This window comes from Cinclus cinclus, chromosome 21 (assembly GCF_963662255.1).
Source record: "Cinclus cinclus chromosome 21, bCinCin1.1, whole genome shotgun sequence".
Lineage (NCBI taxonomy): Eukaryota > Metazoa > Chordata > Aves > Passeriformes > Cinclidae > Cinclus > Cinclus cinclus.
The window spans coordinates 6269156-6291060 of NC_085066.1; the positions used below are offsets into that span (position 1 = coordinate 6269156).

General features: G+C 41.2%; 1 protein-coding gene across 1 annotated transcript in view; it reads right to left on the bottom strand.

Annotated features, from left to right (window-relative positions):
* IKZF2 (IKAROS family zinc finger 2) overlaps positions 1-21697 on the bottom strand; it is a 107481-nt gene extending 85784 nt beyond the window's left edge. The window contains exons 1-3 of the mRNA XM_062506781.1: positions 21672-21697; positions 20055-20103; positions 19226-19330 (exon numbers count right to left, since the gene is read on the bottom strand). Of these exons, the coding sequence (XP_062362765.1) occupies positions 19226-19330; positions 20055-20103; positions 21672-21674 (157 nt within the window). The 5' untranslated portion in view covers positions 21675-21697. The remainder of the gene's footprint in view (positions 1-19225; positions 19331-20054; positions 20104-21671) is intronic.
* Between the last annotated feature and the right edge of the window lie 208 nt (positions 21698-21905).

Below are 21905 nucleotides of genomic sequence, written 5' to 3' on the forward strand. Positions count from 1 at the left end.
ATACTCCTAGGGGGCACACATTCACATAGGAAGAAATGAAAAGCTGTTATTAAATAATCTTAAATTCAGTCAGTGAAACCCATATTCAAGATGGCTTTCAGTCTGGAAATTAAAAAAAAAAAATTGAAAAGGAGTACTTTTTAGAAGAATCCAGCCTTTGAAAATAGCCTCACTAGAAACTAGGCACTCTAAGCTCAATATACAGACTCTTCAGGGAAGTTGTTTAAAAATGCTTTGTACACAGCCAATTAACTCTAACTTATTGATTGAGATGGTATCTCTTAATTGTTCGGTTTGTTAAATATTTCTCTTTGAAGAATTTTCTTTCCCAAAAGCCACTTACACCAATTTCTGTAACTTGCCACTCAAGCTATCAGTGGACACACAAGAGTTACATACATGGCAATGAGCTTCTAGCAGTTAAAAAAGCCAGCAGCAACAACAATAAGAAAAAAAAAGTGGTTTGTCTTTGAAAACCGCACTGGAAAATAACCACTTACAGGTAATTTTAAATAGAGACTTGTGAAGTAAAGATAAATGCAACCAAGATCTAATAAAGCCCTATCTGTTAAACTCGGCATCCTGTGAGCTGATACTGGGCTTTTAGCACTCTCTGTTCTGCAAACCACTGGAAAAAAAAGGTAATGGGTAAAACAAAAAGATGTGAAGAAGTCTTCCTATTTCACTGAAAAGCCACATGTCATTGGCATGAACTATTCTGCAAACCATTGCAGAAAAATCAGCTGTCAATCAGCTGTTGCTTCTGCAGCACAAGTTGAGTGGAGAAAAAAAAAAAAAGATATTTTCAAAAATAAGCATTAGTGATGTATAAAAGCCATTAATAAGTATGAAGACCAAAGAAGTTAAGTCAGTTACAAGGTACCGAATTAAGAAGAGTCAAAACCCATAAAGTGTCAGCCCTTGCTAAACTCATATGCTACCAGCATCTGAGCAAGAAGGACAGTTTTAGGTAAATTAAGAACTAGTCTTATTGAAAGTACCCAGTACAGAGTTCATGGCCTTAAGGAAAAAAATTCAAATTCACCAGACAAGAAGTCAGTGCTGAGTGAAAACCTACTGAACACAACTGAGAAGATCTTTCTTTTGCTGGCATCTGGGCCTTTTCCTATTAGCATCCAATTTTGCACTTTCCAGTGAGAATCAGTGAAAGGCAAGTGTCCCCCACAGTCTCAGTGTGCAGTTTTGTTCATCACCAGCTCACCCACACTCCCTGTCTGCAAACATAAAACACATGTATGATCCTACCCATGTGGGTATTCCCAAATAAGCCAAGGCACACATGTGCCAAATCATAGCCAAAACTCACACTTTACACTTGTTAGACCTCTGGACATAATCTGAGGTTCTCAAATCGCAAAGATATGATAAAGACTTTTTTCTCCCTCTAAAAGCTGAAGAGGCTGGTGACCATCTATGAATTGGATGACAATGTTCTCAGAGGAGGAAAAGGCATATATGAGTTACCTATACCAAGCCAAACATGCTTTTTTTGGGCCAGATGAGGAAGAGGGAAATTAGGCCTAAACAACTACCATGGGTGTAAAAAACAACTCTGTCATTAACAAATGCCCTGTTTTTCAACCAACAGCAGAGCTGGCTAAAAATAATAGTAATTTAAACTGAAATGGAAAAAGAAGATTTTTTTTTAATTACAAATTAATTTTCAACCAGCTCCAACAAAAAGAAAGTAGAGGAATAATAAAAGACATGGAAATGTAATATTAGACATACTCCATGTTTTGTGGCTCTTGCTACAGCATCTCCCTGCTCCATCCACAATTTTCCTTGCAAGACCAAAATCAGGCTGACCCAGCACCTCACTCCATACAATTTTTTCTTCCACAAAGAAACATAAATAATACTCCCACTCTTCCTCGCTTAGCTACTATTTATCAGTTATAATCACCCTCACTCTTAGATAAAGTATGTGTCCAGCTCTCTGCATCAGGGGGAAACTTATAGCTGCAATTCAAAAATGTGTTTGCCCTGCTAGGGAGAATTCAGAGGAAAAAGGGAAGTCCTGCAGGATGTGCTGGTCTCTGATAGCCAAACCTCTGAACTGTTACATGAAGAACCAAGGTACAAGGAAAAGGAAATGTACACATACAACGACTTTGCACTTCTATAATACTTCCTCTCCACTGTTCTCTACAGAAGAGCAAGGCATGAATCTTCATCATCCCCATCTGGCAGGGATGAAACCCTGGCAGAAGAGAGGGAGAATTTCCCCAACATAAAAAGGGTACTTTTGGTGGGAAAGCAAAGTTCACACTAAAAAGAGTTCCTGGCTCTCAGGATCCTGTTAATAATACCAGCCTTGTATCTCCCAACAGAAGAGTCCCACCATGTAACTGCTTCTCCAACACAACAAAGGGCATTGAACTTGGAGTTCAGGGAAGCAGGAGGAGGCAGGTGGAAAGGGGAAACCGGCAGAGTTTCAAATCTTTGGTGTGTATTTATAATGTTGTAGAGAAACTGCATTTCAGGATGGAATGATTATTGATTTCTTAATGGATTACTGCTGCACAAATTTACACTCCCCCCCAAAAAACATCAATCTTAGGATAATAATTATAAACCTATCAGAGTGCACAGAGCATTCTGACTGAGTAGAAACTTATCGCTATCTGCCGGGAAATGGTCAGTTTTCTAATTTCTCCCACTCCAACCACATTACAGCATAGCAAGGAGCTATTGAAAAATACATGCTATTATAAAACAAAGTTTGTAATAGCCACAGGACATACCTCCAGTCAACTTTCATAAAACGGACTCTTTTAAACTACTGCCCTTAAGACAGTGCCTGATCCATTAGTGAACAAGCTAATTAGTTATTAGAATCCTTTTATGTTATTTTTCTCATTGTAATGAGGCACACAGCATTGAGTGAGATTCCTTAATGGGCAACATACATTCACAAACCCACACACCCTCTCTTTTTCTGCTTACCAGCCTACAGTCAAATGTTTCTGTAGCTAAGTAATTTTTTAGCAAAGGCATCCATAGAACAGCTTTGCTACAAGCAGAATCATATTGCAAAAATGACTGAAATACCACCAAGAGTCCCCTTAACTTCAGGAAGTGTCAGACCAAATCACTGGAGATGAGGCACTATGGAAACTTAAAAATCATTCTGAACCCAAAAACTCGATACCCCAGAGTTAGCGCAAGGTGCAGGAATGTGGAAGATTCAAGTCTGTCTCCGTTCAGTGGTTCCCACTCATACCACCACTGCTGTTTAACTAAAGGTGTTATATGAGGTTACAGTCCAAATGTGAGCTGTGAGCTAAAGGCAACCTGTGAAAAGTCTGGTTGTGAATCCAGCACCTCTAAGCTGCTGGCCCCATCCGTCTGCAAGAGGTAACCACCCTTTGCACTGGGTCAGAGGCAGCAAAAAAGCCAACTGCCTGCCTTGTTGACCACACAGTAGATGACCTGTGCCAGGTATCAGCACAGCTTAGAGTGCCTTTGCCTCTGCAGAAACAGAAAAATAGCTAGGAGCTCCCATCCCAGCTCAGACACCACCCTCTCACTGTGTGAGACCATGTACTAAACTGGATCAGCACATTGATCCAAGCTAAAAATACTCCTTTTTGTTATTGGTTTTTTCTTTTTCAGAAAAAAATGCTGGCATTGCCACAGAGAACAAGGAATGCTGAACTCTGCTTTGAATGCCTGCCTTAGGAATAGTGATCTCAGCTAGAAGGGCATCTGGGGCACCTACCAGTTCTAACACCTTTAAACAGTCCTAACTAATGACAGCCCACACACCCGGTGCCATTAAAACATGTGCAGGTTAAAACCCTGCAGACAACAGATTTCCAGGCTCCTGCAGCACTGCTCAGCTGCAGTTTGCTCCAGAGCAGAGCTGCAGTTACACCCTGCTCAGCACCAATCCCGCTGTTCCCAGTGCTGAGCCTGGCTGTAAGCGATGGGTAACGGAACAGATCGTACAAGCCAAGGACTGGAATTTAAATGGCAAGCTCAGGTACAGCTTGCTTCTAATCCAGCTGTAGCCTTCCATGCCTGAAACAATTTCAAAAGCAAATGCAGCCAGTTGACGCTCCCCCAGACTATGCTTGTCACTACCTACAACTTGCCCTCGTGATAGGGGTCTGCTCCACAAATGTGTGGAATTCGAGAATCTCCCACAGAGTGCAGTGGGCTTTGGATAGGTCTTAAATTACTCACGAGAAAGCTTGCCAGCGACAGAGCACAAGGATCAGCACCTTAACTCTCATTCTCTAAGAGGCTCCAATTTAATTAGTGCAGCAACTTCTCCCCTTTTCCATAACCTACAATTCCATCCTTCCTCCTCCATGCCAGAACTACTCATAGCGGCTGTAGGACAGCAAGAGCATCTCCAAAAATCCTCAACTCAAAAGGTGGTTAACAAAAATAATAATAGTCAAAGAAAGCAGCATTCTCCCAGGAACACAGGCCACATAAAATAGAAGCAAAGGACCCAAAATTCAACACTTGCCATCAGCTTCAATTAGCAGCAAAGTGGGGTTTGGGAAAACAAGGGCCTCTTCAGAGCTGCTATAGGGCAAAGATGAAATCCCAGAATTAAAAACAAAATCCCCACATGCACATTAATATTCAGAGGCAATTACCTTTCAGCTTAAAGTCAGCCAACATGCATCTTACTACTGCAGCTCTTAAAGCAATCTTGTTTACAACTGGAAATGGATTACATTATCTCAGCTCCACCTATCCACATAATGCAGAGCAAACTGTCAAACATAAAATTACAAAATGGTTATTGTAAGGTATCCCCTTCAGCATAAAAATTAATTTGACCTATTTTATTACTAAATTATTACTCCCACACAAATTTTCTATCATAGATATCTATCAGCACTGACATTTATATTCCAGTGAGGCACTCTCAGATGCCTATTTTCTTCTTCTCCATCTCAAAGGTGTATTGAACAGATCTGATGTAAACAGCCTGCCAAGCTAGTTAAAATCTTTAAACTTTACACATACAATTAGATTGTGACAATAACCATTTGCTTAAAGAGAGAGAGAGAAATAACTACACAGAGTTTCAGATTCTGACAAACAAAATGTTTCACGAATTAAAGAAATGATTAATCTAAATTTAAGAAGGACCTACAGATATTTTTACTACAGCTCTAGCAGGTTGTTCTGATTGTCAGCAAGAGACATGATTTGACAATGGCCCTGATTAAGAATGTGCTTAAGTCCTATTAAAGCCAATGGAAGTTAATCATCTGTTTAAGAGCTTTGCTAAATCAGGACCAGAACAGGAGACATTTCCAAAAAATCTGGGCCTAAACTGAACACACACTAATTAGCTGCACACACCAATTACACGATTATGGATGAAACACAGTTGTTTAGCATTTACAACAGCACACTTTGTGTGGAATCATTTAGAAATAAGGTCTAATTATCATTCCATAACAGGTCCCACAATGCATTATAACCCACATATAGCATATTAATTTTACTTAAAGGAATAGCTTGAAAAGGAAAAAAGAAAAAGAAAAAAGCAGAAATTCTTCCAGTAATATTAGTCCAAATTCTCAAGTGGATCAAGATCTGACCCTTTTGGAACTTCACTGTGTTCACAGGGAGAATGTCTGAGCAGTCTTGCTCAGCCCAGTTTCCTTATTGCTACATTTTGCTTACAGAAAATATTCACTCTTGCATTTCAAAACATAGCATTTGCACACCATGCTGCCTAATGACTTAAGCCCTGAACTCAGAAAACGATCAAATTGCCATGCAACTGCACATCCAGGACAACAAATATCAGCAAATTAATAAAAAATATTTGTGCATACAAACCAAAAGTTGTTATAAGTTCATTTGTGAATGATCACAATCATTTCAACTGTTTGACATTAGCCAGGATTGACAAGACTCACTTTTATGTCCTTTACATTGACATTTATTAGTTTTTCTTAGCAGCAAGATTTTCAGATATGTAACTAAAAAAGTCTCCAGTTTCACTAAATTAAGAAAAAAAAAAAGACATTCCCAAGCCAGAGACTGCTAAAAAGCCATGCTTCAGTGCAAAACACAGCTCAGGAACGAGAAGACCCATCGAGAGTTACATTTATTAAACAAACACACATTAAAAATAAAAAACCCTCATGGTATGTAAGGCAATCTTGAGATTCAAAACTTGACTCATGATTGTGAAAGTTTGGAGCTGGCATGCCAACTTGGTGAGCCATCTGCTCACCAACAATTTATAAACGAGTCTGCTGCCAAAGCCACCCGATTACTCAGTTCTAATATTAGTGATGTAACTAAAACATGCTCTTAGGGTTTTTCTCCCCATGGACCAGGAAGCACAACAGAAAAAAACCTCACAAAGAAAAAGCTGAAAATAAAATAGGTAAAATGTATTTATTCTATATTCTCTTCAAGTCTGGTAAGTAGGAACATTAAAGATTAAGTTGATGCTTTAGACCTGTAATTCCTTCTAAACAAAGTCAGAAGGGGAAAAAAAATAAATCACTATAGTGATTACAAATGATGGGATAAGAAGAATCATGGAATGATCTGGGTTGGAAGGACCTTAAGGATCATCCAGTTGCACCCCCTGCCATGGGCAGGGACACTACCACTATCCCAGGTTGCTCCAAGTCCCATCCAGCCTGGCCTTGGGCCAGGAATGCAGCAGCTACAGCTTCTCTTGACTGCCTGTGCCAGGGCCTCAGCACCCTCACAGTCAGGAATTTCTTCCCAAAGTTCAATCTAACTCTGCTCTCTGGCACTGGGAAGCCATTGCCCCTTGTCCTGTCACTCCAGACCCTTGTAATTAGTCTCTCTCCATCCTTCTTGTCACAGTTAGGTCATCCCAAAGCCTTTTCTTCTCCTGGCTGAACAATCCAAATTCTCTCAGCCTTTCCTCATAGCAGAGGTGCTCCATCCCTGTGATCAACTTGGCAGCCCTCCTGAATGATATATTCTGTACCCAGTGCCCATTTCTTTGTTAATGATTGAAATGGTAGCTGGCTAAAATCAAACATACTTGTGCTCATCTCATAATATAGCATTTAATGAATTCTGAAAACCCTGAAAAATAATCAAGAAATTGTGCATGTAGGCTAGCAGGTACAACTGCTGATTTTACTCATGTTGCTAATTTTACCATTAGAACTGGGCAATTTGAGATAAAAACATTATCCTATTTAAACAACTCCTTTCTTATTAAAATTCAACATTACAAACAGCAGTGAAAACATGCTGGACGTTACTCTACAGTAAATAATCCTTGGGGCAAAAGATACTGTAATGAAACTGCATGGAAAATTACTCACTCAATCATTTTTAAAACGTTGAGTCACAATTCAGTTTTGTTGGCCTGAAACTCCAGATCTATCTCCATGGCAAGTCTGTAGCAAATCCCAAAGCACAGCCACTGTTCCCAGAGCACGGATCTGAGGATGTGCTGCTGCAGGAGGAAAGGCAGCAGTGCACAGTGTCCTACACCACCACTTCCACACTGCCTCCTGCCCACTGAGGTCACAAAACACTTTAACCACCCCTTTCAGTGGGAACAGAATCAGGACATTTCCAAGTGCTCTGCAGGGGACACTAATTAGATTCAAAACACAGGCAGTCTTGGTGGCATTAATTAAGAGGACAATGGCAGTGGCAAGCACCCTGCTTCATTTCAGAACACCTTGCTCTATCACTGCCAAAAGGAGTAGCTTTTAAATCTGCAGTTTGAAATTAAATGCATCATCATTACCCAATTACCATTCTAACTAGTTTCTTCAACAACAGATCGGCTTTATTTACAATTAATTTTGGTTAATGAGCTAGTTGTAGTTTTATCTGACGGATAATGGGAGAGAATTAATAATTGCTTAATCCACACAAAATTTTGTTGTTCACATAGTACACAAAATTTTGACAAATGTTTCTGAATCCCAGCCAACAACCACCAGCACATTTTCACCATCTGAAAGCAGCCAAAGCTCAGCAAGTGTTACCATTTTACATTATAGTAGGTTAAACTGTTTATATATATAATTAGAATTATTATTATAAACTACAGTCATAATTATAAATTGAAATTTCATCATTGACTCATAAGGAAGCTTTCCCCCTTCCAGAACACCTGGCCAGAACAATTGATTAAGGTCATCTCTTCGATGGTCTACAAAGATTTATTCCATCTGTAGTTGCACGAGAAAATGCTGCAGAGACCCAAAATGGAGAATAAACTGCCCTGTGCATATCGGCTGTGCTGTCTGTATCACACCTTTGTCTATTCCCCTCCAATGAACTTAAGCCTGGCTGCAAAGCCATTTTAAGCTCAGTCCTATTTTTTCTTTTTATTAGGCATTGGTTTTAAATGGTTTTAAACCATCATCTTCCACTCTCACATCACCACATTCTCTCAAGATTACATTCCCCTTGCCAAAAGCTGGTAAGGGCTGGGTTTGCCTCCAGCCAGTTCCATTCTCTTCTTCTAGTGCAGCATTCTCTGGTAGGGGCACTGTCTACCAGATGCAACATCAAGCCTAAGGATCTTCCTGTATCCAGTCATTAAGGAACATTAGATAATTATATGGCAATTATCATTCACATTTCTAAAGTGAAAACACTTCTACTCTTTACCTAAGGCTCTGTTGTTCTAGGCTGTTAATAAGAACAGCCAGAGTTCTGGGGCAGGAATGGGTGAGCTGGGACACACATAAAACAGCCTGACGTGAAGATGAAGAACATTACAGAGCAGCACTATAGATTATTTCCTGGAATGCACTGCAGTTTGCTTTGCTTTTGAGAACATACGTGATATATATTTACTCAAGTAAAAATCTCACTACTATCGATTTCTCTATAAATATTTAATGGTTACCAGTCAGAAGGTAAATTTAAGTAACAATAGCGCTAATGACATTAAATGAATGAAGCACTTTAAAAGTGAGAAAAAAAGCAAACACTTCTTCACAGCATTTTAGACTAAGAGCAGTAGGACAGCAACCTGAAGCCAGGTTGCATGCTGATAGCCTTAGTCATGTCTGGTCTCACAGGCAGACCAGAGAGGTGATTTTGCACAAACATCTCACAAAAAAGTAGGCTTTTCAAGCAGCAAACTTAGCAGAGACTGGCTTCCAACAACATTTTCCCATGCATTTGACATTTGAAAAGGGCGGTGCTTAATAGTTTTTCCTTCAGCTGAGGCACAATTCACATACCTCTTTCTCCTCTTTCTGGCTTCCTTGTTTCATAGTAATTGCACTTTCCTAGTATTTTTCAAGCCTGTACTTCTCTGTTGTATGTGACTGAAACCCTCTCTAAGTGCCTTCCATTTGTATTACTGCACTGCACATGTACAGGCTTGTCAGAAACCAGGGCTGGACACATTATCCTATAGTTTTCTTTGGCTGCCAAGCTTCTCTACTTGATACTAGCTAATTTGGGGGCAGCTGACAGGTCATAGCATTTAGACTATGAGAACACTCTAGGATTCACATGTATGTACACGGGATTTTGGCAAAATTAATTGTGCAATTCGTAGAATATAAATTTAAAAGAAGGCCAAGAATAAACTCACAGAGCTCTCAGTCTGCCAATGTTATATACTACCTGACCCTTAAACACATAACTAGCACATCATTCTTCTGAACTCTTGAGAGCTACCTATACTCTGACAATTTGCAGTCACATACACAAATTATGAAGCTGACTGCCTCCCACCTACAGGAGCTGAATTCTTACTAAGATTAATTTCCCTACTTTTTCTCCACCTCTTCAGCCTAAAATTTTGTCCACTCATTTGTATCTCTTCAACTGGTGTCTTTTGTAAAGCTCTTAAAACTGAAAAAGTATGATATAACAAGGAGATATTGTTGTAGTACCTTCTCTAAAGACTAGATTATGCCAAGGGTAATACCCTACAGTGACAGAGAGAGAGGCCTGTGTATTTAAGGTAGGGAGGAAATTTAAAACAGGGTGTTTCAGCTACAGCTGATACTCTAGACTGTTCCACACAGCTGCACAGAGATGTATTAGACTCACCCAGGAACTACCTGTGCTGGTAACAAGGTCAAAACAACTGGTAAGGTTGACCCAATTTTGAGAGATTAAACTGTAAAACTATTACAACTACATTTAGGACATGCCTAAATCTGAAAGGTGACGAGGATTAAGGCATTGAGTAAATTTAAGGTCCAATGGTGTATTCTGAAATACTTCTGCACTCGGGCCGACTGCACTGGTGCCAGATCCCTGCAGACTCTCCAGGGATGCAGGAGAGAGGCCCCTCACCACAACAGCAAACATGCAATACAAAGACTGTACCTAGGAGCAGACAATTAAAAGCAGTATGCAAAACCACTAATTAATAAGATTTATTCTCCTTCAGGGGCCGTTATCTCAACAAGACAAACCCTACAGGATATCAATTTCTCAAGAAATAAGATTAAAAACCAAACACCATTTTATTCTTTTGCCTGACATGTCTCTCTCTCTCACAGACCTGGCTGCTAACCAGAACAAGGTCTTCAGTCTACTGCTACTCTTTCCTGGAAACTTTTAACCATCCACAACTTTAAGATGACAGCTACTATTCCTCAAATGAATAAACCTCGTATCTCTTCTGGGTAAAAAAAAAACCTTGCTGTTTGCATAAAGAAAGAAGCAACTTCTTTAATTTTCAAAAGAAGGGAATTCACACCATCCTGTTTGCTGCTCCTTGGACTAAAGGGGGTATTTAATTCATACTGCTGAAGTTTAAATGATGCACAGATAGAGTTACCAAAAACTCTCTCAGTTTGTGTTTTATGGATAGATCATTGCCTAAAAAAGCAACTTGCTTGCAAAGGTAATCATAAAATGTCCAAAAAGCTGAGTTGATGTCTAGGAAAGATTAGGTGTGAATTCTCATAGAACTGCACACAGGCATTCCTAAATCAAAGGCTATGAAAAAAAATTACCATGGACTTGAGCATATCACAAGGCTCTGTAGCCAGCGTTCTGTGCCACTCACCAACATAATTTTCATGGACTGAGGGAACACATGTCCCTTGAGAAAAACCAGGACAACATCACTTTCTTCTGATGGAATTGGGAGGTTTTAGAGGCTGGGGCGGGGGGGGGGGGGGGAAATGCAAGGAAAACATCATTACAAAGAAGCTGAGAAAAAACTCCAGCCTGATGCTGAAGGTCACAGCACAGATATCTTTAGCGTAATACTTGTTTTGTTCAAGTGGAGGAACAGAGGGGATAAACAAGAAAATGCCCCCATCGGAACGTCGAGCTTTGTCGCATTTGCGGTTTAACTGCCAACGGAGCATCTCTCCTGTAAGCCCTGCCCAGATCTTCCATTAGCTGGAGAGGAAACACACCCCGCCTCACCTTCTCACACGAGAAGAGTTGTAAGAAAAAAAACAGATGAGAGGTGGGACAGGCAACAAGGTGAATGGATTTTCTGTACTTCAGGATGTCCTATCTTCTCTGAAAAACATTTGAAACGTCCAACCCCCACGACAAAGGGCCTGACAACAGCAGCACCAAGGTGTGGCGGGGTCTTCTATCCCCACTGCATGAAGTTTCAGAGTGGACAGTAGCACCGAGTCCTCCAAAGGCCTTCTCCAAGCCAGAGACAGGGTAGGGACTTGAATACTCACACTGATCTTCCCCTTCTCTCTCCCCTCTTGCAGCGACTACACCTGTGCCCAGAGCAACCCCACGGGTGGTGGGTACCAATATCACAGCAGAGAAAAAAGGCTGGAAACGAAGTCTGAGCAGCTTCTCCAAGTAACATGAAATCATGGGGGGAGAGCAGACAGGTCTGCAGTGAATCAGATTCCTTGGCTCACACCTTGTGTAAAACCCACAGTCTGCTAAGAAGAGGGGCTCCTACCTGTGTAGGAGAATGATGCACTTCAATGCCTTTGACTTTTTTTTTTCACTACCAGCTGGCAGACACAGATATTCACACTGTCCACACTAGGGGTGTAAGCATGGTTTGGCCCTAGGACTGACCTCCCCCCCATATCTGAGAGGACACAGGGATCTGACCACCAACCTCAGCTTCACCAAAGGGAAGACCAAGAGCCCTGCTCTCTGCACAAGACAAACATAGAGAAACCATGAGTTAAAGGAGTTCATACAAAGTACACAGAGCCCACTACCTTTGCAGTGCTATGCCTTGGCCACACAGCCTTACAGGAATAAATCCCCAAACTGGAAAGATTTTTTAAAAACAAGAGACAGAGAGAAGGTAAAAATCAGTTAAAAAGCCCAAAAACTACTAATTCACAGAAGGTGACATGACCTATCAGCACAGAAATGAGGGGGATCAATCAACCCCATGCTTTTCCAGGAACAGAGTCTGCTGTTTTACGGTAGTTTCCAGTGTTACACCTGTGACAGCACTTGCAGGTGACCCTGCCAGCCAGGGCTATGCTCAGAGCAGGAGCTTCTGCCAGCATCTCCCTGCCTGTGAGGGATTACAGCTCTGCAAAGCCACAGGCTGACACAGCAGTGCCAGCAGAAGCCAGTAATGTAGACTTGGCTCCAGATCAAGGGCACATTTTGCTGGGCAGCGTGAATAGGGGCTCGTCCACACACAGACTCAGTGGTGTGGGAAGAGTTAAAATTCTGTGGTTGCTCTAATGTAATCACACCACAACAGGGTACTTTAGGACCACCACAATTATTCCTGTGCAGGACAGGAAATAAGCTGCACTGGTATTAAGGTACTTCTGAATGCATCTCATTGTGGGGCTGCAAAAATTAAATGCAAAATAACCCCTAAGCAAAGAAGATATTGTGAAAAAATCCTACTTTTGACAAAGGCTAACATGTACCATACAAGACTCCATCCTAAGTGATCTGTGGCTTCTGTGATTCAGAAAATAAAAGGCAAGAAAAAAAAGAAAGAAAAAAGAAAAAAGAAAAAAATAGCACAGAAACATGAAGGGAGTCCCCTATAATGACCAGAGTTTGGAGAAAAACTGGGGCTCTGGTCACCTAGCCCAGAGTCATATCTGTCATGTTCATTGCATCTCAGTGATAATCCAGCTCTGCTTCCTTCCATTGGGATGCAGCAGTCAGCTGCCTGGCTCCAAACAAGCATGCACTACCCTAGGGAAGGGACAACACGCTGTGGCACAGGCTCCACCCCTGGGCTGGTAACAGATCTTGATACTACACACAGCAGCGGCTCAGCCTTTCCTTCAATTTTCTACAGAATTTTAGAACAGGTCAATTTTAGACCTGTTTCAACGTGGGTTCTTCAAGGATTTTCATTCACTGGGACTACTGAAGCAAAAAGCAGAAAAGAAGGCTCTGCCTTTTCCTCCCAGATAGAATAGCATCCCTCCTTCAAGGTGTCCTCTTGGCACTGGAAGGATGAGCACTGCTCACCCTCAGTACCGCACAGAGGTAGTACAGGTAGCTGCATTTACACCTGTAAAACTTAGTCCTACCACTTAGCTGAAGGACTAGACAGAGCCTGTGGCCCATAGGAACTGGAAACAAGCCTTTGAATCAATTTCCTGGGAGAAGATACCCACTGATTACAACAGGAGTAGGACCTTCCCCCAGATTTCAGAATGGGAAACACAGAAAACTCTCCAATGGGGATCTTGTCATTCAGCTGCTATCAAAGTGTCATATTTCATGGAAGAGAAGGATTGCGTTTTTCATTGGCATGTCTGAAAAGGAACTGAAATTCCAGAAGCAAACACTGAAAACTTGCTGACTACAAAGCTAGCAAGAGCAGTGTTGTAACAGGGTGTGTACCAGGGAAAGTTAACTGAACTTGACAGTCCAAGAGAATAACAGAAGCTTCCTAAGAAAGGTGTGTGCTGCAACAAAGCCCTGGCAGATGACCTCTCAAGAGACTTCCATCAGAATGAATAAAAACCTTATTTAATGAGATTAACTGATCATTTCACTCCACCCTCGTTATAACACTCACTGAGAGGGAGGAATGTTTTTGCAGAGTATGTGGTTCCATAGGGAATGTCAGGACTGTGACAGAAGATAGGAAAAATACACAGGGGAGCCCTTCTCCATTGCAGTGTGGGCTACAGATACTCAAACACCAACTCATTTCAGTGGCTACTCTCAGTTGGTTTACTTACAGAGTTTGTATCAGAGGAACTATTTCATGATTTTAACCACACCAGTGTGAAAAATCTGAGCTGATGTGGAAAAAGCAACAACAATTCAAGGTACATTCCAGAAAATGCTTAATTGCCAGTTAACCCTTTCCTCTGCTTGAGTTGCATTTTTTCCTCAAGAAACACAGTGCAACAATACTTTGCAGAGCTTTGGTTTCTTAGGTGTGAAAAAAACCCTCTATTTCTGTTAAAATCTTCATGATCACCTTTCCATTTAATATTTTTTCTTCCCAAACTCCAAGAAAGCTAAATGCATTGGCTAAAACATTGATAACTACTACTGCCCTGGCAATTCTCAGGAAGTGCAAGGATAAAAGACTGAAGCAAAGACCGTGCTCTTGTAAGTGTCAAAGGAGCTCACTTCTCACAGTTCCCTACCACACTTTATTGAGCTCATTCCTCACGTCTGAGCTCATCTTGGCAAAGTCCATCTTCACTGTCCTTCAACCTGCCAAACCACAGGTACATCTGTATTAAGCATCACCATGCAATTCCATAGCTGAGCTCTAAAAATCAAAGTGTCGAGACTGCAAAGTCAGACACAAAGGACTGGAGGACATCTCAAGTGACTGCCTAAAGTCCACCTCCCTGCACTGAGGCAGGAGATACCCAGACCAATAAATGTTGCCTACCGTATTCCTTGAAGGGTGCTGAGGAAAGAAGATTCCTCAGCATCTCGAGGTGATCAGGTCCAAGTTTTAGCACCTTCCAAAATGTTTGGAAGAAAGGAAGACCAGAATCCTCATTCAGAGCACAGCAGTTTGGCTGCCAAAATTGCTCATGCCCCAGTGAACACATCAGGGGAGTGACTGCCTCAAAGCACTAATTCAGTCCCCCTCTGCAGTCCAGCCAGCTTTAACCACCCTCCCTAAAGGAAAGCCTCCATCACCTCATCCTACTAAAAAGCCCACAACATGTACAGAGCCAGGAAAGAATCCCAGAGCAAGGTTCAGCCTCAAATGCCTAGGAGTAAATTCTGGTGGTGACAAGGCCTGTTTGCCACAGAGCTGAGGCATGGAGCAACTTTGAACTTTATGTGGTTTCATTCCAACAGTCAGGCTCCAAAACTACTGGGTTTTTTTATCCTTATAGATGTGCCAATACAGCTGTGGTACATGTAATTCTGCTCAGGACAACACAACTGTGACAAAACAGCAGTTGTATGACAATTCAGGCTTGAAAACTGAAAGTAATCAGGAAAGATTTGGGGCTTCGATGTCACAAAAAAAAAGTGCAACTGATAGTCCACCTGATCACTTGGAATACAGTATTGGCTACATTATAATAAAACCTTGCCCAAGTTCTCTTTAAACACCACTGCTGAAATCACTCCCACTTAGTGCTGCTGTCCCAATTAGTGATCTTGTCAGACAGCACGACCGTTCCCCACCACGGAGAAAATGCAATCACCTCATTATTTTCAGCAGCAGAGTCAGCCGACATGGCTTATTCTCTTAATGAATTAATTCTCATAACTTACTAACACTTCAAGCTACTATAAACACCTCTTAAAAGCATACCACAATTTTAATCTGTTTCAAACATCAGATGTTTGGTTTGATATTTATGATTGCTCTGACTCTGTTTCGTTTAAGGGCTCCTTTTGTCTATGAAAGCAAAGATAAGAAAGTTAACTGGGACACCCACTGTCAAGTCTCTAATTTAAGGGGAAATTGTCTTTGTTGCTGACTGTCAGATGCTAATAGCTGCTGCTACTATTTTCACTATGATACCAGGCCAATGATCTTAGAAAAGTGTCCTTCATCCTATACAAAGCACTGATTGAATCAACTAATTGAACAACTGTGCCCCTGCAGTTTCTAAAGCAGACATTCCTCCAAGTCCATTTCAACCTACGGGAAAAAAAAAAAATCTCTAATAACTGTAGTAAGAACTCCGTGTGGTATTATGGGGAGGTGACTGGGAATTATTTCTTTTTAAAGCCTCTTTTATAAGGATTCCCCATTAGCCTTTAATTAGCATGCCAGTTCCTATTCGGAGGCTTCTGATCACTTATAGCCCAGTTCAACATTCACAGACGGGAACAAGACAGACTCCCTTGAACTCGGTGGGGTCTGTGGCAGGGCTTAGGGCCATGCAGGGAACTCTCTAGTGCCAACACAAAGTTAATTGAGCAAGCCTGTGACACCCAGCTCTGGGTGTCAGCCTTTGTAAGAGTTTTCCTATGGAAGATCAAACGAAAATCTGGGCTTCTAGATTTGGGGCTATGTAAATATATCATCTGTACTCAGCAGGTGTAACACTAATTCATCTCTTGCTGTAAAGAAAAGTGAGATGATCTATCAACCTCTTTGGTTTGACTATTTACATGCATTTTAAATCTTTGCTTACATAAAACTACAGTGAAGTATTTTAGAACAGAGCATCTGCCAACACACATGCAGTGTTCTGCTAAAGGCAGGTATATGTAAGATCATCGGTTAGCTATGACAGGTGATTTAGTGTGATTCATCTTTCATGATCATCTCATTCACAAGGAAAATTGAGTGTCATCCCCATCTATAACCTACAGATACCATTTAGATACTTGAAAATGATAATAGGTTAAAGGATGCAGTAGCTAAAATATTCGACACAAACCCTTTTGGAATAGAACCTGAAAACATCAGTAATCCAGACAGAACTACTAACACAGATTGCCAGGGGCTAATGAACATAGAAGACTCTTTATCCAGCACATAATTTTGCTGTTGCTGGGAGAGCACTACTCAGTCATTCCAGCACAGATCCAAGAAATTTCCTTCTTTTGGTGTTTCTCCTTCTGAGCCAGACACAAATTCCAACTAAATTAAGAGCTGTGGTTCAAAACATTACAGTGGAACACAAGAAGAACAAAGGTCAAAACTTCAATCTCTACCTTGCAGGTGCACATCCAGAGCACGCAGCCAAAGAGGGCCGTGCGCTTCTGGCAACGACTGGAGACCAGTCCGGGAGCCAAATATTTGGGGTCTGCTCCCTGTATCACCTCCTCCATTCCCAAATCCTACCCAGCCAGGATGACTGGGCTTTGCTGTAATAGCAGCCAACATCACTTGATCTCCAGCAACCCACTGGAAACCAAACCAATCTGAAATAGAACACAGCCGGTGCCTCTACTTAAAAAAAGGGATGATGGGTCAATCCAAAGGGAGCTACTAAATTCATACAAAATATTTCAAGCAGCTGTTCGACCTCTTTCCTTTTAAATTAAAACAAAAACAAACAAACAAACAAAAAAAACTTTTAAAAAAGAGGTGCAGGCCCCTGGGTAACCAAACCTTTAAAAGGATTTCCTGTGCCCCACAAAACAGGTGCAAAGCTCTAAAGCCCTGCCTGGTGAGTTAGCCTACACATGCCAGATTCAAGATTTGGCCAAAAACCTTAAATGAACCAATGTAACAGCTGCCACAAAAGCCAACAACCTCTGATCAATATCTTCCATGTTTAAGGCAGCACAAGCCACCTCTCTGCAAAACAACACTAAGCTTGCAAAGAGTAAATAAATTCCAATACATTCAAGAAGCTTGAGTTTTGTTTCACTTGGGAAACCTAGGCAGAGCCCTTTATTTTTCAATAGCAGCAAATTTTTAACACAGAGCAGCAGTGATGAAAGCATTTGAGACACATGTGAGAGACCAAAAAACACCTCTAAAAAAAATTAGATATTCACCAAGGCTGCAGATACATATATTTTGCAAAGAACTCATGAAGCTTAAAAACCATTGAAAATGTTAACACAATGAACATGAAAATACTGAGTGCGTTAAAGCCTTTTGCATGACTTCATTCTAGATCTTTTTATTCCTAATTTGACTTTGGGTTTCAGTCTAGATTATAAAGAAGATTTAAAACACACATACTTTTTTCCATTCCAATGAAGCCTTCCCATTAATAAAAAAGGAAACAAAGAAAATGAAGAAAGTGAGTAGTAAAACTTTTACAACATAATAAAGTATATCAGAATCCCAGTGCAGCGAAATCGGAATTGTCTAAAGATGCTGAGTTATGGGTGGTTGTCATATAAAGTTCAGTCCATGGTATTAGAAATCATATTCTCCAGCAACATGTATATAATTGAGAGATCTTCATAATAACCCTCAGTTTAAAGGCTCATAAAACTGTGCTTTACCCGTAATTTGCAAGAGGAAGAATTCTTAAACGAAAGTAACATCCTTTTTCTCAGAAAGACTCTGAGGGTGATAAACTGTGCATTTTTAAGCAAGCAAACCTAGAAGCTCTCCCTTTCTTTCATTAATTTTCGTAGGGCACTACACTAACCCTCAGTTTAAACAGATAAATATGTATCTGTAGTACACACAAACCAGAAATAAAATTAGTATCACATAGAGAGGAATACTCTGTAAGGAGATTGGAAGCAAAGCACATTGCATTTTTCTGAAGTGCAGAGGTTACATTAAGGTAAATATCTTGATGCAACACTGTAACCAACACTTAAACGAGGTAGGGCACTCACACAGACAGAAAAGGAAGATTGTTGCTTTTATGAAATTGTGTGAACTACATTTATCCACCTCCCATACATAACAGGAGAATAATTCTACAAATATTATCAGCTCTTGATAATACACTCACTGTGCAGATTCACAAAACTCTCAGTTTCTACCCAACATTCTAAACCAAACTTCTTTCAGTTTGTTATCATCAACTATAGTTTTATAAATAAAATTTGTTTGCTTTCAAATAAAGCTACTTCAAGCTGTTCTGGGAAACAAAGTAAGTAATAGTAATAATAACAACAATTTCTATTTGGATTTCAGAACCTGAGGAAACAAAACAAGCACATGTCAAGCCTACTGTTTTCCTACCTGGAGCAGGTAAGGACCAGCTCTCAAATGCCACCTTGGGATAGTTCAGACTAGTAATCCCGTTCATGTTTAGATCAGACACCAGCACAAACAAGAACCAAAACCAAGAAAATCTCCCCTGTCCTCCTCTGTTGTGAGCAATGCCAACAGCAGTGGCTGAGACCTGGTAAGCAAACCAAGGACCAGGAGGACCAGACCAACCCAGCCCTCAGCTGGAGAGAGAAACAGGCTTAAGAGGAGACTTACTGCCTGCCATGTGACAGGGGGAGGTGTGCTGCCCGTTGGGAGTGCTGGAGGTGAGGTCGATGGCCATGCCGCAGTGCTCCCTTTCAGGCGAATAGTCATTGTCACCTGCCAGCACAACACAGGTCCCTGTAAGTTTTTATCCCCTTCTTCAGCACAGACACACAAAGACCAAGAACCTCAACCCACTCACTCCCTTTGTCCCTGCCCTTCTCTCCTCTACTGGCAGGGTCTTCCAGAGCCTTTGAAATCTCAACTCTCAGTGGCCCCAAGCAAACATTTGGCTGATTTTCAGAGCCCTCACAAAGTTTCTGTCACCAGTATTTTACACACACTCCTGTGGCAAACCTTGTCCCAGCTGCTTGGTTTTAAGTAAGTTAGGATTACTTTTCCATCAGCAGACTGGGAGAATCCAGGCTGGGCAGGGGAAGACTGGAATAGTAATTCACCAAACAGACCTTCCCCCCAAAGCTCTGGGTTAATTGACAGTCAAACAAAGCACTTACACCACCCCACACACAGAAAGCAAGAGCAATACATAGAGAAAAGCATAAAAACTTTCTGGCTGCAGTTTGAATTTCTGGAGATGAGCTCTCTCTCATTTGCAAAGTTCATTCACCCTCAGAAAAATGTTTAAACCTAGAGATACTCACCCATGCACCCATCCCCATGCACTTCTCAGTCACGCAGAGAGTTTATATTTAAATGCTACTAATTCAATGTCAACACAGATGCTGTACACGGGAAGCTAAACTTTCAGGTGTCTGCATTATACAAAGGAGAGTAGGAAAAGAAAAGTAATTCAGAATAATCAAGCAAAATGAGTACTTACATGTAATATATCCATCAACAGCCTCTGCTTCCATAGTCAAAGTGCAGTGCTGCAAGGCAGAAAAGTACACCCTCAGAGACGCCTGTCAGTATCAACCATTAAATGATTAAACTTACTTAAAGCCCTAAGTAGTTGCCCATTTTATTGCTGTTGCAACCACTGCCTAGAGAAACACACAAGTGCACTGCATGTGCTCGTTTGCAAATCACCAAACTCTTCCCATAAAATATGTGAGTAGACATGCAGCTGCCTCCTGGCCAGGTGGCACCTGGATCATCCTGGTCTGACCATAACTCTCTCTCTCTGTGCCCCACTCACATTTTTGCTTGATCTGAGGGTTTTTCCCTGACTTTCCACTTGTTTGTTCAAGCTAGGATGGTAATGCTTCATCAATTATCTGCTCTATCTGCAGCCAGAACAGACTTCGAGGATATGGATAGTACTAACAATTGCTCTTTTCACATGCACTACAAGAGACTGCCTCCTGGTCTAAACAAAATAAATTCTGCCTTGTCCATTCCCCTTGGACAGAGTTGTTCCAGCTTGGTCTCACACCTCTGTGTGCACACACACCTGTACACACACCTGTTCACTCTAACCTTATTTATTTGCCACAGCACAGGGCCAAACATCACATTTCATACTCCCAGATCACGCATTTTGTGGTGTGAAGCAATCTTAAAGTTTCTGGAAGCACTTTGCTGACACAGAACAAGCTATTACTTTCCCGAAACCCAAGTAACTGTATAGAATGACACCCCCTAGCTATCATTTGATATATATTGTGGGGGAAAAAAAAAAAGGCGAGATCAATAATTATAACTATGTTCTTTTAAGTGGAAAAGTTAAGAATCTGACATGACCAGAGGAAAATTTTATTTCCTCTCTCCCTCCATGGCCTCTTTTTTGCCTTTAGTTTCAAAACTCTCACTGCACCAGGCAGCTAAATTATTCACAATGAGCCATTTCTGTATTGATCGCCAAGTATATTTAGCCCTGGCTCCTGGAATTTCTCCATTACTTACTGGAAAACAGGCAGCTTCACTTCTTGTCTCCAAAACCACTTCCCTCCCCCTCCCTTAACCCTCTTTCCTTCCCCCCCCCCCCACTCCCCGCCTTTCTCCCAATAAATAAATACTTTTCTCTGTGCTCTTCTTTGGTATAAAGCAGATCAAATTCCCAAGGCATTCAGCACATAACACTTAAATTTCAACCTGCCTAGCTGCTACCAAACTCTCTTCAATTACTGATTTTCACAACTCTTAAAAAGAAATCTCAAAAAAAAAAAAAAAAGCAAAAAAGTTTTCAGAACAGGTAAGCCACTTCCTCAAGCCCTCCAAAATTACCTTATGTTCCCCCTAGTCCAGGTAGGCAGGCACACACTGAGAAATAGAAAGAAACATCAGAAGCAACAGGGAAAGATCATCCCAGCCAATGAAGTGGAAGGAAAGAAAGGGGAGGAAGGGAGGAGGAAGAGAAAGGAAGACAAAAAGAAATACAGAAACATCCATAACCTAAATTAAAACACGGCTTGATTTTCTTTTTTTTTCTTTTTTTTTATTTCTTCAGTGGGGAGAGGAGGAGGAAGAAGAGAGGGAAAGGAAAAAGTTTGGTCACCATTTTTAGGCTGGTGATGGCAAATCCCAGCTGCTGAGCCTCTCCACAAGGAATGGAGGAAGAGAGTTTTGCTCGAACTGAAGACACAGAAAGATGGAGAAAGTTTAAAAAAAATTGGTTTTTGAAAGGGGGGAGGGAAGGAGGGGGGAAAAAAAGAGACGGGGAGGTGGGGAGAGATAGGGGAGAGAAACTCGCCCCTGTCACTTACAGGTGGGGCATGCGGAGCCGGGAAGC